The sequence below is a fragment of the Aphidius gifuensis genome, linkage group LG2 (assembly GCF_014905175.1).
Source record: "Aphidius gifuensis isolate YNYX2018 linkage group LG2, ASM1490517v1, whole genome shotgun sequence".
NCBI lineage: Eukaryota > Metazoa > Arthropoda > Insecta > Hymenoptera > Braconidae > Aphidius > Aphidius gifuensis.
The window spans coordinates 8,137,453-8,153,938 of record NC_057789.1 but is presented as its reverse complement, the minus strand read 5'-3'; the positions used below and the strand labels follow the sequence as shown (position 1 = coordinate 8,153,938).

The 16,486-nt window shown below is 23.6% G+C and overlaps 5 protein-coding genes across 14 annotated transcripts; 3 read left to right on the top strand and 2 right to left on the bottom strand.

The window, feature by feature from the left end:
* Nucleotides 1-657: 657 nt before the first annotated feature.
* Nucleotides 658-4,308, top strand: LOC122848955. The gene is made up of 6 exons (XM_044147449.1): nucleotides 658-1,073; nucleotides 1,738-2,891; nucleotides 2,997-3,216; nucleotides 3,288-3,397; nucleotides 3,467-3,922; nucleotides 4,008-4,308. Exons 2-6 carry the CDS (start codon nucleotides 1,803-1,805, stop codon nucleotides 4,152-4,154), a joined length of 2,022 nt encoding a protein of 673 aa, XP_044003384.1. The 5' UTR covers nucleotides 658-1,073; nucleotides 1,738-1,802; the 3' UTR covers nucleotides 4,155-4,308.
* A 273-nt stretch (nucleotides 4,309-4,581) lies between these two features.
* LOC122848982 (calcyphosin-like protein) lies at nucleotides 4,582-7,180 on the top strand. The gene is made up of 5 exons (XM_044147482.1): nucleotides 4,582-4,710; nucleotides 5,963-6,176; nucleotides 6,281-6,458; nucleotides 6,539-6,748; nucleotides 6,827-7,180. Exons 2-5 carry the CDS (start codon nucleotides 6,025-6,027, stop codon nucleotides 6,926-6,928), a joined length of 642 nt encoding a protein of 213 aa, XP_044003417.1. The 5' UTR covers nucleotides 4,582-4,710; nucleotides 5,963-6,024; the 3' UTR covers nucleotides 6,929-7,180.
* A 459-nt stretch (nucleotides 7,181-7,639) lies between these two features.
* Nucleotides 7,640-9,269, top strand: LOC122848973 (COP9 signalosome complex subunit 5). Its single transcript, XM_044147470.1, has 4 exons — nucleotides 7,640-7,933; nucleotides 8,011-8,270; nucleotides 8,353-8,522; nucleotides 8,583-9,269. Exons 1-4 carry the CDS (start codon nucleotides 7,779-7,781, stop codon nucleotides 9,033-9,035), a joined length of 1,038 nt encoding a protein of 345 aa, XP_044003405.1. The 5' UTR covers nucleotides 7,640-7,778; the 3' UTR covers nucleotides 9,036-9,269.
* A 147-nt stretch (nucleotides 9,270-9,416) lies between these two features.
* On the bottom strand, nucleotides 9,417-15,219 carry LOC122848951 (AP-1 complex subunit gamma-1). 10 transcript variants are annotated; one of them, XM_044147440.1, is made up of 7 exons: nucleotides 14,326-14,562; nucleotides 13,584-13,695; nucleotides 13,339-13,400; nucleotides 12,958-13,150; nucleotides 11,414-12,871; nucleotides 10,624-11,314; nucleotides 9,417-10,550 (listed from the first exon to the last, which is right to left on the bottom strand). In XM_044147440.1, the coding sequence occupies exons 2-7, from the start codon at nucleotides 13,601-13,603 to the stop codon at nucleotides 10,353-10,355; spliced, it is 2,622 nt and encodes an 873-aa protein (XP_044003375.1). In that variant the 5' UTR covers nucleotides 13,604-13,695; nucleotides 14,326-14,562; the 3' UTR covers nucleotides 9,417-10,352. The 10 variants fall into 10 exon arrangements, with proteins under 10 accessions (XP_044003375.1, XP_044003377.1, XP_044003379.1 ...); XM_044147442.1 differs by having other exon boundaries at nucleotides 12,958-13,141; XM_044147444.1 differs by having other exon boundaries at nucleotides 10,624-11,296; nucleotides 12,958-13,141; nucleotides 14,326-14,561.
* On the bottom strand, nucleotides 15,113-16,481 carry LOC122848983 (ADP-ribosylation factor-related protein 1). The gene is made up of 5 exons (XM_044147483.1): nucleotides 16,231-16,481; nucleotides 15,988-16,158; nucleotides 15,849-15,930; nucleotides 15,610-15,781; nucleotides 15,113-15,537 (listed from the first exon to the last, which is right to left on the bottom strand). The coding sequence occupies exons 1-5, from the start codon at nucleotides 16,321-16,323 to the stop codon at nucleotides 15,438-15,440; spliced, it is 618 nt and encodes a 205-aa protein (XP_044003418.1). The 5' UTR covers nucleotides 16,324-16,481; the 3' UTR covers nucleotides 15,113-15,437.
* Between the last annotated feature and the right edge of the window lie 5 nt (nucleotides 16,482-16,486).

Sequence of the window (16,486 nt, the reverse complement as noted above, 5' to 3'; positions counted from 1 at the left end):
ACAAAATTATTCCAATTCCAATTAACTAGACAAAATTAAAATATAAAAAATTAGATGATTCATCATAAAATAAAATTAATAACAACTTTAAAACACTTGCTGAAATGAACAAATTAAATATATTTTTTTCTTTAAATTTTTTTTCAAACTTACTAATAAAATCCAATTAAAAATAATTAACATAATTATCGTACAATTTTTCATTTTGATTTTTTAAGCTTGTCTCTTTTTTAATGTGTTAATTTTTCAAGAAATTATTGTGTAGGTAAATTTTCAAGGTGAATGTTAAACACCAACTAAATAAAGTAAATTTCATTTTTCAATTTTTATGTATTTTTACATTTTGATAACAATCAAATGCGTCACTAAAAACTTTTTTAAAAAAAATAAAAAATGATTCATCAATAAGTCCAGCATTATTGCCCAAACTTTTTATTATTATTATTTTTCATTTTAGATAACAGTAGTTTATCGTGCTTTAAAAAAAAAACCGCCAAAAATTTGAATGAAAAACTGCCATTTGGTAAAGAAGAAATCATTAAAATTAGTGAATATTTCAGCCGTTTGACAGCGCAAGTGTCGTTAGAAATTGTTGGAAATTAATTATGGTTATTTAACGAGAATCTTTTTCGGGAATTAAAGCCAGCATTGCGCAGCATTGTAACAACGGTTGCGATCCGTGATGGTTCAGTAAAAAAAAAAAAAAAAAACCATAAAATATACTCCGATATTTTCTCTCGCAAAATAACAAAATTATTAACATTATTTTGCACAAAGCTATGTGTATCTCAATGATACATAACATATTATATTTTACATAATAATAATAACCAAATAGCATAAATAAAATTATATTATAACAAAATGAAAAAAAAATAATTCTCTCGGCATTGATAGACACTTTCGCGCGACTGCATTGCTTGCGCCTAAAAAGTAAAATTCACCGGTAACAAAACCGCGCCCGCGTCATTGGTTCATCGGACAACACAAAATATATACAATTTTCACAGCTAACTAAAAATTAATTAAATAATTAAATACCCAATGCAACACGTTCTTCAAAAATAATTTTTGTAAGTATATTTCTACAAATTACATAATTCATTTCATTTATTTCGAAAAAAAATGTTTTTTTTTTTTTGTCGTATTTTAAAAAAAAAAAAAAACATTTCAATAAATGTAAAATATATATTAAATTATTTTTAAAAAATTATAAATTATTATTATTATTTTAATTTTATATTATAATTATTTAATGATAAAAATTATTTCAATAAATAAAAATTGTAAAAACACACGCGTTGTTGTCGTCGTCAGCGTCCAACACACGGGGATTTTTTTTTTTTTTTTTGACATTTTTAAAAGAGCAGTTTATGTATTGCAAATTGCAATGTAATTAATTAGATAAACATCAGGTAGATTTACCAAATAATTTAATAATATTATTAAACTTTTTTGCAAAATAAAATTTCATCCTGTTGAGTATTTTTTTACTCCAGGTGTTGCATGAAAATAATAAACAAAAAAAAAAAAAAAAAATCCTTCAGTCAAAAATTTATTATTATTATGAATATTTGTAAAATTATAAATTTTCATTTATTTATAACATATATGTCATCATAATAATTTTAATAAAAATATTTCTTTCTTTTTTTTTTTTCTCTTTAATTTATTGTCATGCGCTGTTGTCTGTTTTTAATACAAAAAAATTTTATTTATTTAATTTATATTTTGTAGATGAGAGTATAATTAAAGCTGATAAAAAAAATCAAAAAAATAAAAAATAAAATAGAGAAGATAAAATGCAACAACATATAGCTGAAACATTGATATTAAATGAGGAAAAAATACTTGAAGCAATTGATCAACTTCGTCGTAGAAAAGCACGTCCAGATTCTGATAGAATATGTCATTATTTATTAAAAAAATATTCAGTTGATGCTAAAGATACAATTGATGATTTACATCGTTTAGTTGAAAGTGAAAAAGTAATACAAGTTGATTATAAAGGTAATAAAAGTTATCGTAATGCATTAAATTGGACACGTTTACAATTATATAAAAATCGTCCAGATGTATATGTCAAAGAAAAATTAAATTTATCATTAATTAATGAATCAATAACTCAATTACTTGTTAAAGAACCAGATTATTTATATCAAGGTGTACCATCACAACATTTACTTGAACAATTAATTAATCATTTACCATCATCAATATCACGTAAAACAATTGAAGAATTTTTAATAAAACAAGTTACAATTGGTAATATTGCAATGTTAACAAATGGTAATTATTCATTAGTAAGTGATAACGATAAAAATAATCGTAGATATTCAAGTGAAACAAGTAGTGATGATCGTGGTACAAATAAAACATCAATTAAAAGTGGTAATTCACCAGAATATCCAGATGATATTGATAGTAATAATCAAGATTCACGATCAAATACATCAAGACAACAAAGTCCAACATCATTTGATCTATCAAAAGATCATGATTCATCTGAAGAATCAAATAATTATTTATCATCACGTTATTGTAATATTATTAATAATAAACAAACAATTAATGATAATAAAAAACGTGATTTAAAAGATGATAATAATTGTTATTCTAACCTAAAACGTTCTTCCAAGTCAGAAAGAAAACAACGTTTACAAGTACGTGCTGATGATTCAATGGATTTAGATATTGACTTTGAAGAATTTGAAAGAAGTGCTAAGGAGTTAAAAGAATCATTAAAAAAATGTCGTGAAGTTGAAGAACAATATAGTGATGATAATAAAGATGAAGATGAAGCCGGTAGAAGTTCAACAAATACATCACCAACACCGTCAAATAATATTAGTGGTAGTGGTACTGGTGGTGGTAGAAGTGCAAGGCGTAAGGTAAATGTTCGTTAATTTAATTTAATAACAAATATTAATAATGTTTATAATAATTATAAATAAAAAAAACAAGCATTAATTTTTTTTATTTGTATAAATATTTAGAGAGCAAGAAAAGTATTTGATCCATCAGATAATAATGTTGTAAAACGTAAAAGAGGAAGACAATCAACATCAATAATAAAACCAACAATTCAAGCACCACAAGAACCAATTGAATTATCACCAAAAATTAATAATAAAGATGGACCAAATAGACAGTGTAGTATTTGTACAAAAGATAAACCTGAGAGTCTTGTTGCTTGTCGTGATTGTACACTTAGAGGTAAATATTTAATTGAATACAATTTTATAGAAATAAATTAATAATAATATTTATTTTTTATTTTTTATTAGCTCATCCAAGTTGTATATATTCACCTGAAGAATTATTATTAAAAACTGGATACAGCTGGCAATGTGCAAGATGTAAAACTTGTGTTGTTTGTAGTGAAACAACAGAATGTGTAAGTAATAAATAATTTATTGATATTATTATAATGATTTAATTAATTTATTGATGATAATTATTACAGGGAAATATGGTGTCATGTATGAATTGTAATGATGCATATCATCACTCATGTCATATACCAAAAATACCTTCAAAATCATCAACAAAATGGAAATGTTGTCATTGTTCTGATAAATATAATTCTGATAAACCAGATAAACCAGATAAACCAGAAAAATCATCAAAAATAAAAGAACAAAAAGAGCAAAAAGATTTCAAAGAAATGAAAGAATTAAAAGAACCTGTATTAAGTATTATAACATCAAGACCAGATACACCAACAAATCCATCAACGTTACCACCTGTATTGAGTCCACAAGTATCACCAACAAGAAGCTTAGGTGATAGTAATGATTTATCAAATCGTGATTCAATTGATCCAAATATACCTGATGCTTCAGATTGGACTTCTGAACAAGTATATCAATATTTTGCACGTTTATTTGGACCAAAAGAAGCTGAAGTGTTTAGAGTACAGGTAAGGATATCTAAATTTATATAAATATATTTATTTTTTTTGATTAGAACAAGGTAAAACTAATATTAATATTTAAAATTAAAAGGATATTGATGGACACTCATTGTTGCTGATGAAACGATCAGATGTATTGATTGGCATGGATCTTCTTCTTGGTCCAGCATTAAAAATTTATCGTCATGTTCTTAAATTACAAATGAGAAGAGATGACACTAAATTCTATTGGCTGTAGAAAATAAATTATGCTCAATATTGATTATTTTTTTTTAAATAAGCTAATTAATCAAAAGTTTTTTTTTTCTTTTTTAATTATATTATTTTACTTTTCATTTAATTAATTGTATGTAAATTATTAAATTGTCATTAAATAAATACTAAATAAGGTATGTTTTATTGATAGTAATTTTGTTTATTGTTAAAATTTACGATTTGGAATTTAAAAAAATTGTAAAGTATTGTTTTTTTTGTAAAAATATATTAATAAACAATTTTTTTTTCATTTTGTAATTTCGAAATAACATGCACTCGAGTGAAATATCTAATTGAGACTTTTTTTTTTTTTTAAAAGAGAAACTTGTAGCAACAAAAACAATATTATTAATTAAAGAAATTTTTACTGCGCAACTCGCAATGTCACGCGCAGAGAGAGAGTAAAAAGAAAAATTTATGATTTTGTCACATTCGTGCTTATTCAACATCGAAACTTGTTTAGTTATAAATCAACTAAAAATTACATTTTAACTATTTTTTTATAAGCCACAATAATTGACATTAATCTATCAACAAAAGTAAGTACCTAAAATAAATAAATCACATAAATTATTCACCAAAATTACGTATTATTTTCTTCTTTTGAAACTTTTATTTTTCAATTCTCGCCGGTTCAATCTCTTTTTTTTAATATAGATTATCGTTTAACGACATATCTATTTTTATCCTAATTTAAAAGCACATCTTATCAAATATTTTATAACAATACAAATATTAAAATAAAAAATTTAAAACTCGTTTATATATTAACAACAATAATCAACAATTCCGTAAATTCAAAATGTATTTTTTCAAATAATTAATTAAACACTATAAGTACAAATTTTTTTAAATATCTTTATTATTGATAAATTAAATTATTTTATTAAAAACAATAAATGGAGGAGCATAAAATTAAATATCACCTAAATTAAAGATAAATAAATAGATCAAGGGAATGTGACAAAGCTACCAAAGAGTGATAAGGGTATATAAAAACGATCGATTATTATCTGATCATTTATGCACGATGTTACTGGTATATCCCCAAGCCGTAACACTTTTACTGGTTACACACTTGCATATATACATTTTGTAGGGTGATCTATGACAATATACATAAATATACATAAATTTTATCCAAACAATTTATGTCTTTGTGTCTAAACTTTTTAACATGTCCAGTGTTTTGACTATAATTAAAATTTAAATATTAAAAATTTCTTTTTTTTTCTTTGTAAATAAATAAATAAATAGATTAATTAATTAATTAATTAATAAACAATATGTTTAAATAAAATAAGAATTTATGATTGAACTTTATAATATTTCGATTTTATTATTTCGAATTTTTTCTATCGAAATATGTTTATTTTAAAAGCCAAACCAACAAGTTTTTCTAAATTTATTTAACCCAAATATGTTTTTTACTAATGAGCTGATAATGATGAATCATATTTTAATGATAACAATATAATAGTCATAATTTATTGATGTTGTACATGACACACCATCTGTTTCCTTTTTTTTTTTATTTAATTTTTTCCTTGTATAAATAAATAAAAATAATTTAACTAAAATAATATTTATTGTCTCTCGTGACAATTCCAACTATTATTTTTCTATAATAATATATATTTTTCGAAATAAAAAGTAGAACGCTGGGTTTCAGAGAAACGTCATCATGTCAGTTCGATTCCGTGCTTAGATATTTTATTTTTTTTTTATCACTTTATTATATATGTAATTTAAATAACATAAAAAAATGACAGAATAAACTTTTTATTTCAGAGAATAAAAGGATTAGATAGCTATTGAGTGAAATAAATTTATAAAAAAAAAAAAATTTAGTCATGTTTAATAGACCAGTAAGTGCAACGACAAGACAAGAAACTGAAATGATAACTCGTTCACAACGTGCAATACATAATGCAGCTGATTCAATCGAAAAACTTCAGCTGCTTTGTTTGACAAGAGGTGCTACTGGATTTCTCGGTTTTTCAAGGTAAAAAAAAACAAAAAAACAAACAATTTTCAGCCGATGCAATTAAGTAAATTGATTATTGATTGATTTTAATATTTTATTTGAAAAAAAAAATATATTTTCAGGATATTTAGACAATTAGATAATGATGGAAATAAACAGCTGAGTAAAGATGAGATCACTGATGGTCTTGCTGAATATGGTTTCGAATTTACTGAAGAAGAAGTTGACGAAATTATGGCGAAGCTTGATACTGATGGCAGTGGTGGAATAAGCCTTGAAGAATTTCTCGTTGCAATTCGTGTTAGTTGCAATTTATATTATCAATATAATTTAATATTTTACAAGTTTATTAGAGTTTTTGTTGTTTTTTTTTGTTTTAGCCACCGATAAATGACAATCGAAAAAAACTCATTGAGCAAGCATTTCAAAAACTTGATAAAACTGGTGATGGTGAAGTAACTATTGATGATTTACGAGGTGTTTATAATGTCAAATATCATCCACGTTATATTAGTGGTGAAGAAGATGAAGAAAGTATTTTAAAAAAATTTCTAGCTAACTTTGAAGAAGGCAATACAAAAGATGGAATTGTAATAGAATTTTTAACTATTAATTTTAATTTTTTAATTCACTATTTAATTGTAATTATTGTTGATTATTTTTTTCAGGTAACTGAGGAAGAATTTTTAAATTATTACAGTGCAATTAGTGCGAGTATTGATCATGATGCATATTTCGATTTGATGATGCGAAACGCATGGAAACTTTAAAAATAAATATAAATTTTTTTAAAAATAAAAGTTCAGTCAAGTTGTTTGTGTGTCTATCATAAAATTCATATAATAATTTTATCATTTTCATCATAATTTTGATTATTATACGATCTAGAAATTAATAACTTGTTAAAAAAAAAAATCTATAAATAAATAAATAAATGATTATCAAGAAATTATAAAAATTATGATTAAAAAAAATTTGTTTATTGATTAATTTGACCAAATAAATATATTTAAAAATTAAAAGATGAAAATTATATAATTTAAAAACAGAATAGTTTTATAATTAATGATTACTAATACTTTTTTTTATTTTAGAATTATAAAATAATAAAAATTACAATAGTCAATAACAATTTATAATAATTATTCCATCAAGTTCCCATCTAATTAGCCTAAGTTTGACGGAATTAGAATAAGCTGTTATACTTATATTCTATTGGAGTTTTTTTGGAGAATATTGGAGTGAAATTAATTTTCTTTGTGAGTTAATAGTTTAATTAGTATTAATTAATTAAGATTTACTATCTAATCTATAGATAATTCTTCGGAGAATTATAATATGCAAAAAAATCCTATTGGGAGTTCTTCAATTATAAATTACCCAAGATTTAAAATTAATTTGAAATTTTTATTTACCTTCTGTTGTTAATTTCATGATGATGAGCTTGATTGATCGCAGCGCTGGTGTTGCTCAACCAACACCACCAAAAAAAAAAAAAAAAAAAGAAGAAAGAAAACACACAGCCACAAGAAAATAAATATACAACTTGGAAGGCTGCAAATAAAATATTTGTTATAATTAAATAATTAATAACAATAGTAAAAAAGGTAATTTGTAATAATGGCAAGTACATCAACAAGTGATCAAACAACAATTGCTCAAAAAACATGGGAAATGAATAATGACATTGAGACAATAAGTACTGCTGATGAAATTTATCGTTATGACAAAAAAGAACAACAAGATATACTTGCTGCAAAACCCTGGGAAAAAGAGTATGTAAATTAAATAAAACAATAATTAAATAATATAGTTAATAATTAATAATAATGAATTTTGCAATTTCTTTTAGTCCACATTTTTTTAAAGATATAAAAATATCAGCATTGGCATTGTTAAAAATGGTTATGCATGCACGTTCAGGTGGTACACTTGAAGTTATGGGTTTATTGCTTGGAAAAGTAACAGCAAATACAATGATTGTTATGGATTCATTTGCACTACCAGTTGAAGGTACTGAAACTCGTGTTAATGCACAAGCACAAGCATATGAATACATGACTGGTTATATTGAAGCAGCTAAACAAGTTGGTCGTCAAGAAAATGCAATAGGTTATTTTATATTTTGATTTATTATTTCATTATATTATTAATTAATTAAATTGTTGATGATAAGTTTAATTGTTATATTTAGGTTGGTATCATTCACATCCTGGTTATGGTTGTTGGTTATCTGGTATTGATGTATCAACACAAATGCTCAATCAAAATTTCCAAGAGCCATTTGTTGCTATTGTCATTGATCCAGTTAGAACAATATCTGCTGGTAAAGTTTGTCTTGGTGCATTCAGAACATATCCAAAGGTAAATAATGAATTTTAACATAAAAAATTAAACAATTATTTATTATTTTTATAATTATAGGGATATAAACCAGCAAGTGAAGAACCATCTGAATATCAAACAATTCCATTAAATAAAATTGAAGATTTTGGTGTTCATTGTAAACAATATTATTCACTTGAAGTAACATATTTTAAATCATCATTAGATAGAAGATTATTAGATTCATTGTGGAATAAATATTGGGTTAATACACTTAGTTCATCAAGTTTATTAACAAATGCTGATTATACAACTGGACAAATATTTGATTTATCTGATAAATTAGAACAATCAGAAAGTTCTGTTTCACGTAGTAGTGTGGCATTTTATCTTGGTACTGATTCAGCTGAACGTCGTACTGAAGATAAATTATGCAAAGCAACACGTGATAGTTGCAAAACAACAATTGAAGTTGTTCATGGTCTTATGGGACAAATTATTAAAAATAAATTGTTCAATCAAGTTGCTACAAATCCAGCTATGGAAATTTAAATCTCAACAATATTAATTATCAACTTGTAATCATCATTTTTTCTTTTCTTTTTTTTTTTTCATATTAAAGTTCCTCAAATTTTCAACAATAAAATAATAATAATTTAAATAAATTTCCATTGTTTTTTTTTTTTATTTAAAAATAGGTTAATCCTGAAATAATTAAATTTAATTATTATTTATAATTATTGTAATTATTATGTGGAATAAAAATACATTTTTCATTTTCAAATATTTTTTCTTGTTTTTTTTTAATAATCATATTTTCCGTTTTATTACAATTTATTATTATTTATTTATCGATGGGATATTTTCATTTTACGGAATAACATTATTTATTAATTAATTTACATTTAATTCATATAAAACTAGTGTATGTGTATATGTGTGTATCGAAAAAATTTTTAGTAATAATTTTTTAAATTATTATTTTCTCTGAATTTGGTTACTATTTTTCTTTTTGCATGGTCGACACTTGCTTCATTATGACTGTTTAATTAAAAATATAATAATAATAATAACTATGGTAATTATTAAAAAATAAAAATAATAGATAAAAGCAACTCGAGGATTGAGGAGCTTAATGCTCACGTCGATCATGGACGGAATTTTTTTTTTTTTTTTTTCATTTCTTTTTTCCATCATGAATTGTTAATTAAGTACGTTTGCTTAAATTTAAAAAAAGAAAAAAAAAATATACATGTATTATCAGTTCTCCAGTGTCAGATTATAAAAAAAAAAAAAATCGAAAAATAGATTTTTATTTTGTTTGTTTTTGGAAATAATAGAAAAATGGAAAAAAAAATTTTTTTTTTTTTTGTAATTTTGATTTTACTAACAAGTAAAATAATGCAATTTTTAAAAATAATAATTTTTTTTTTAATTATAAAATACATAAAATTGACTTGTGTGTGTTTTTATTGAATTTTTTTTTTTTTTTTTTCGTTTTTATAGTTGAAAGAAACTATCTATTATTATATACAGTTTTTTTGTTTTTTTTATTTTTGTTAATAATTACAAGCACAATAGAAAAAGAGGGGAAAAAAAATATATATATATCCTGCAACATGATTATTATTAATCTGATAATTTAATTTAAAAAAAAAAAAAAATTAATTCCACACACCATTCGAAATGACAAACATGAAATATTCTTTTTTTTTTTCTTCATTAACAAATAAATTCTGATTTACCTTTGTTTTTTTCTTTTTTATATATGATTATTTGTAAACAGGCCAAATAATTGTATAGATATTAGATATTATATACAATATTAATATTTAAATTTTCAATGATTATTGTATATTAATAATTGTGTCACTGAGAGTCAATATTTGGAAAATTATTAACTTCAGTTTGTTCAAGAACTGGACCAGAATCACCATTATATGATATACGTAAACGCATTCTTAATGCAGATATATTTGATAAATTTGATACTTTTAGTACTTGTGTTACTTGTCCAGATGGTAATATAATATTGCTCGAAGGTGGCAATACTTGTAATTGAAATATCTGCAATAAATAAAATTAAATTAAATACATTTCACTCAAATAATAATGTAAAATTTAATAATGTAAAACATACTCTTGGAACAGCAGCTTGAAATAAAAAATCAGTTAATGTTATATCATTTAAATTAACTGCCAACATATTGACTTCCAATGTATTTGGTGTTTCAGCTGGTTTTTCAAGTCTAAATGTTATTTTTAATCCAGACTTGTCAAGTACAGTCATATTATTTATTGATTCATTTTTAATAATATTTGTATTTAACAAACCATCCAATTGATTATTACCAGTTGATTGAAATAATTGTGGTGTTTGAATTTGTCCAGTATTATTATTATCATTTGTTATACCAAGATCAAGACCACCCAATAAATCAAGTAAATCATTACTATTTGATGTATTTATAATATTACTATTATTATTTATTATTGTAGATGTTGTTGATGTATTTAAATCAGTTGTACCAAGTAAATCTAATAATGCATTTGTATTTGGTAATTGTTGTTGTTGTGGTTGTGATTCAATTTGTGGTTGTTTATCATCTTCAATGTTATTATCTTGATCACCATTTATCATTCCAATAATACCATTTGCTTGTGGTTTAGCTGTTTCCATTGGTGGCATTCTTTCTAATAATGCTGATCTTAAATTATCATATTTACGAAATAATTGTGAAAATTCAGTTCCACGTTGTTGTAATTCAATATTTAAATTACTTCCAAATGTATCAATTATTTGACGTATTTTTCTGTAAAAATTTGATGAACTATTGATAATATATTAATAAGAAAATAATAAATAAATAAATAAATAATTAAATAATTGAAAAAGAAAAATAAGAAAAAGAAAAAAAAGAAAAACTTACTCATTGCCTTGTTGAAATCTTGTACTTAATTTGGTTAATGATAGCAAAGTATATTGTTTAGTAACAATAGTATTTTGTGTACTCCATAATAATTTTTGATAAACATCAATAACATCATCTTCAGTTAAATTAATTGGTCTTTTATCAATGTCATCTGGTGGTGTACCATATAATAATAAATCACCATATTCACCAATACACCATGTTGCAACTTGTGTTAATGGTTGTTTATCAAATGTATCATTTTCAAGTGCTTGCCATAATGCATAAACAGCATATGATTGTTGTGCTTGTGTTTCTGATATAAGTTGTATTGTACATGCAACAACATCATCTCTAACATAATTACCAGCAGCAACAAGTACTTTAAATAATGTTTCTAAATGCCAACGTTTTGTTGGTGAATATCTTTCAGCAGACATAACAATATTTGAGCTACATTGTGCTTTAAATTCAGGATCAGCTTTTTCTAAAAATAATAATAATTCTTTAATCATATTACGTATATTACTTGTATTTATTAATGAAAAACTTAATTCCATAGCACGTCTACGTATTGATACATCTGGATCTTTTAAACATTCTAATATTGTTGAACGATGTCTTTGTACAGCACTTGTATCAATAAATACTGTTTTAAGTAATGTATTAAGTGCAACATAACGTATATTTTTATCATTATTTAATAAAAAACGTCCAAGTATATTTATTGCTAATACACGTAAACCACTTTCTGATTTAATATCCATTATTGATAATACTGTTTCATATAATATTGTATTACCAACATTTTTACTTGTTTCAGTATTTGTTGCAACTTGTGCTAATATATCATTCATTGCTTCTGATGATTCAATATCATTTTTACCAAGTATACGTAATAAACGTAATATTTTAACTTGTAAAAATGGATCAGATACACCAGATACATCATGCTCTGGTGAATAACCAGCTAATATTAAATTTTTTAATATACGTACCAAATTTGGTACAATTTTTTTAAAATGATTTAATGTATCAACACTATTTTCACACATTTCAGTTATTAATGTTACACCAGTTATTAATACACCATGATTTTTTTCAGTTAATAAACTTCTTGTTGCTGGTAAAAACATTTCCATTAATTCTGGTACACGTTTTATAATACGAAATGCACATAATGCTGCTTTTTTTCTAATATATGCATTTGGTGATTTCATTAATCTTTCAACTTCAGCAGCTAAATCACGTGCCATACCTGGTGATGCTATTGCACCAAGTGTACATAATGCAAGACCAATTACAAATTGTGTTGAACTATTTAAATCATTTTTTAAACAATTTGTTATTAATAAATGTACATCTTGTCGTTCATCAAGTAACAACATTGCACCAAGATAACCAATACGTTTATCAGTAAATCTTGGTGATGCTATTAGCTTTAAACATTCAAGTTGACCAAAATGAGCTGGATAACTAAAAACAAAACAACAATTTTCATCATTATCATCTATTTAATATATAATTTTTCGAAAAATATTTATAGATTATTTTTTGTTTACCCAAGCATATGAATGTATAATAATTTTGCAATATTTCTGCATCTCCATACACTGTCTTCTTCTCTAAATGTTGACCTTATATAGGCACATTCTTTATTGACAACAGTACGTTCCTCATGTGCTGTTCTTGCAGCACGTATTTGTCGAATAACATCACGTAATCTTGTTGGAGCTGGCATTCTCACTGTTGATACTTTTAAAAATTACCAAAAAATTTTTCTCTTTTTTTTTTTTTTTTTTTACATAACATTGTATGTTTATTAATAAATAATGAAATAATTGTTAGTTATGATTAAACAATAAAAAATATTAAAACAAAAGAAAAAATATTTATTAAATTATTTTGTTAAATTTGGGTCAACAAAAAAAAACCCTACCCACCTCGTTCAACAGCTTCATTAAATGCCTGCTTTATGGAGGCCATATTAAAGGCTGGGTTAAACCTAAAAAAAACACAATCACAATAAAATAAACCACAATTGCATGCAATTATTATTAATTATAGTTAAATATCTATTTTTGAAAATAATTTATGCAACAATGCAATGACACTTGAATACTTAAATAATAATAATCAAATATTGGAGTAATTTATTATTTTTTTTTTGTTAATTTATATTAATTACCCAGACTCTGAGGCATTCATAATTGTGCTTTAATATGACTTTTAATTAATTCAAGATTTAATTATCTTGATGATAAGTATTCCAATTGACAGCTTGATGACGATGATGACACCTGCAGATGACAGCAACACCAGGAAACACACAAATAAACAAATAATCACTATGATTAAATAATTCAAAATAAAATATTTTTAAAAAACTCAATAAACAATTAAAAATTAATATATTTTTTTCTCTTTTTTTTATGTATAATAATGAAGGTTAATCAAAGATCCAAGACTACTTGGTTAGCTGTCAAGTGTTTTATAAAATGTTTTTTTTTTTTAAATATATCAAATGCATTTAATTATTAAAATAAATTAGAAAATAAAATATGTTTATATTTTAATTACAATTAATTAATTAATTAATTATTAAAAATTGAATTATTATTGCCACGGTGTCACACAAAACCTTGAACAAGATATCAAGAAAAAAAAAAGAGTTAAAAAAATTGAGTTGCACACACAAATATGTGTAGGTGTTTTTTTTATTTTTTATTTTTTTGTGTGAGTCAGTTTAACCAGCGCCCCCTCATAATTTTCATAAAAAAAAAATATTTTTTTTTTTTAATTATTAATCTTTGATCTATAACATTATTAGATAAATAAAATAGATCATTTTTATATTGTTTATTTAGATAGTAAAATTGCTTTGTCGAAAATATTTCTAATGACAGTTTATAGAAATAAATATTTTCTACCTGACAACTTGAAGAAATATTTTTCTCTGGAGAACTTTATCACAACACAAATGACATTGTCGTTAGATAAATTCTATTATCATAACAATAATTAATATTAACAACATACGGATGATTATTTAATAATGATTTTAATGAGGAAAAATATCAGGAGAGACTATAATTATGTACAGATGAATTTTTTGTTGTTCTCTTCTGATGACACCCCATGCTCGCTCATTGGTTGACAAAACAAAATGGATGATTATTTTTTTTGATTTTACATATTTATCATAAAATTATCATATATTTATAATATTATTACATCTTTATATTTATGTATAAAAAAACAATTTAATTATTCAATTTATTGCTTTAATTTTGAGGTTATAAATTCTCTAATTTTTGGAGTATTATTTTTTAATTTTTCAATTTGATTTGCGTAGTTTACATAAATTCCTGGCGCTTAATATAAATATTTATTTATCAATAATTAAAATATAAAATTGCTGTTATTATTATTTTCAATTGTCATTGCATTATTGTGTAGAAATATAATTAATTTTTGGAATACCTTCTGTTGAGTTCTGGTGGTAAAACACTCCAATCTTCAGTGTCATATGCCCACATGTTTTTTTACTTTAATTATTTATATAAATAATTTAATAAATATTATAAAATACTTGTTAAATTTATACTGATAGTTAATATCCAAGTCGAAATGATTAAATATATTTACATGGTATTTTTTCGATCAACACGAGTGAATAATTTAAAGAAAAAAAATGACGAAATATTTGATAATAATAATAAACTTGAAGAATAATTAAATATATTATTTTTATGACATAGAATCAAGAACAAGTTACAATAAACTCATCAAAAAATGATAAAAAAAAATTGTTTTTTATGTTTATCTTATCTTTTTATCTAACTGATAGAAACAAACTGTGTATACACTTTTATTATCATATTTGTTCTTTTTTTTCAAACGAAAAATCAAAAACTATACATAATTATTTTTTTATCTTGAAATTTTATTTTTTATAAATATAAAAAATAAAGTAAGAATATAATTTAAATAAAATATATACCGTTGTATAATTTAGAAATTAAAAAAAAATTTTTTTTTATCATGACAAACAATTGTCTTCATGATTTCTTGGAGGTCTTGAATCGTTATTTCTTTTAACACAATCAACAAGCCAATGAATTCCTTCATCAACTCCATCTCTATTGAGCAAACATACAAACAAAAATTAATGATATATTAGTAATTTAATTTTATAAATAAATAATAAATACCCTTCTAATGCTGATACCGGCATAACCATGCAGTCTCTTCTTCCAATTAAATGTGCATTTTCATTAAATATTGGTTTAACTTCTCTGATTCCCATTGAGTCTAATATGTCTTGTTTATTTGCAAGAACCAGTAATGGAACACCTGTTAAATGTTCTGATGATATAACACGATCTATCAAAAAATAATCTAATGTTAATTGCTGCGTTGCTTGATAAACAATTTAACTAAAAATATTTACCAAATGTTTGTTTTGAATCTGGTATTCTATCACGATCTGATGAATCAACAATGTAAATGACTGCATGAGATTCAGCATAATACTAACAAATATAATAATTGTTTATTCATATAACATTAATTATTAATTATTAAATTACCTTATCCCATAATGATTGAAGCTCTTCTTGTCCACCAAGATCCCAAAAATTTAATCTTACACCAGCAGTATCAATTTTTCCAACATTTAAACCAACAGTTGTTGTTATTTTACTTGGATTCATTGCTTTATAATTTTTAGTAAATTTTGTCTTAGCTGCTTCTAAATAAGTCTTAAAAAATCAAATAAAAAATAACCATTATTTATAAATAATTAATAATATAATATAAAAAAATATACTTACTGTTTTTCCAGCATTATCAAGTCCCAAAATGAGTATGTAATATTCATCTTTTTGTACTAAATATTTATAAAAACCACTCAATAATGTGTACATTATAAAAGTCAATAAATTAATCAATAATTATTATTAAATTATATACATTATATACCAGCTGATTTTTTAACTCAAGTTTTATTGTTGTTATTTTGACTGTTTGACACATTAATTGTTGTTATTATTGTTTTGACATGTTTCTCTATTTTTGTTTTCTCTCTTC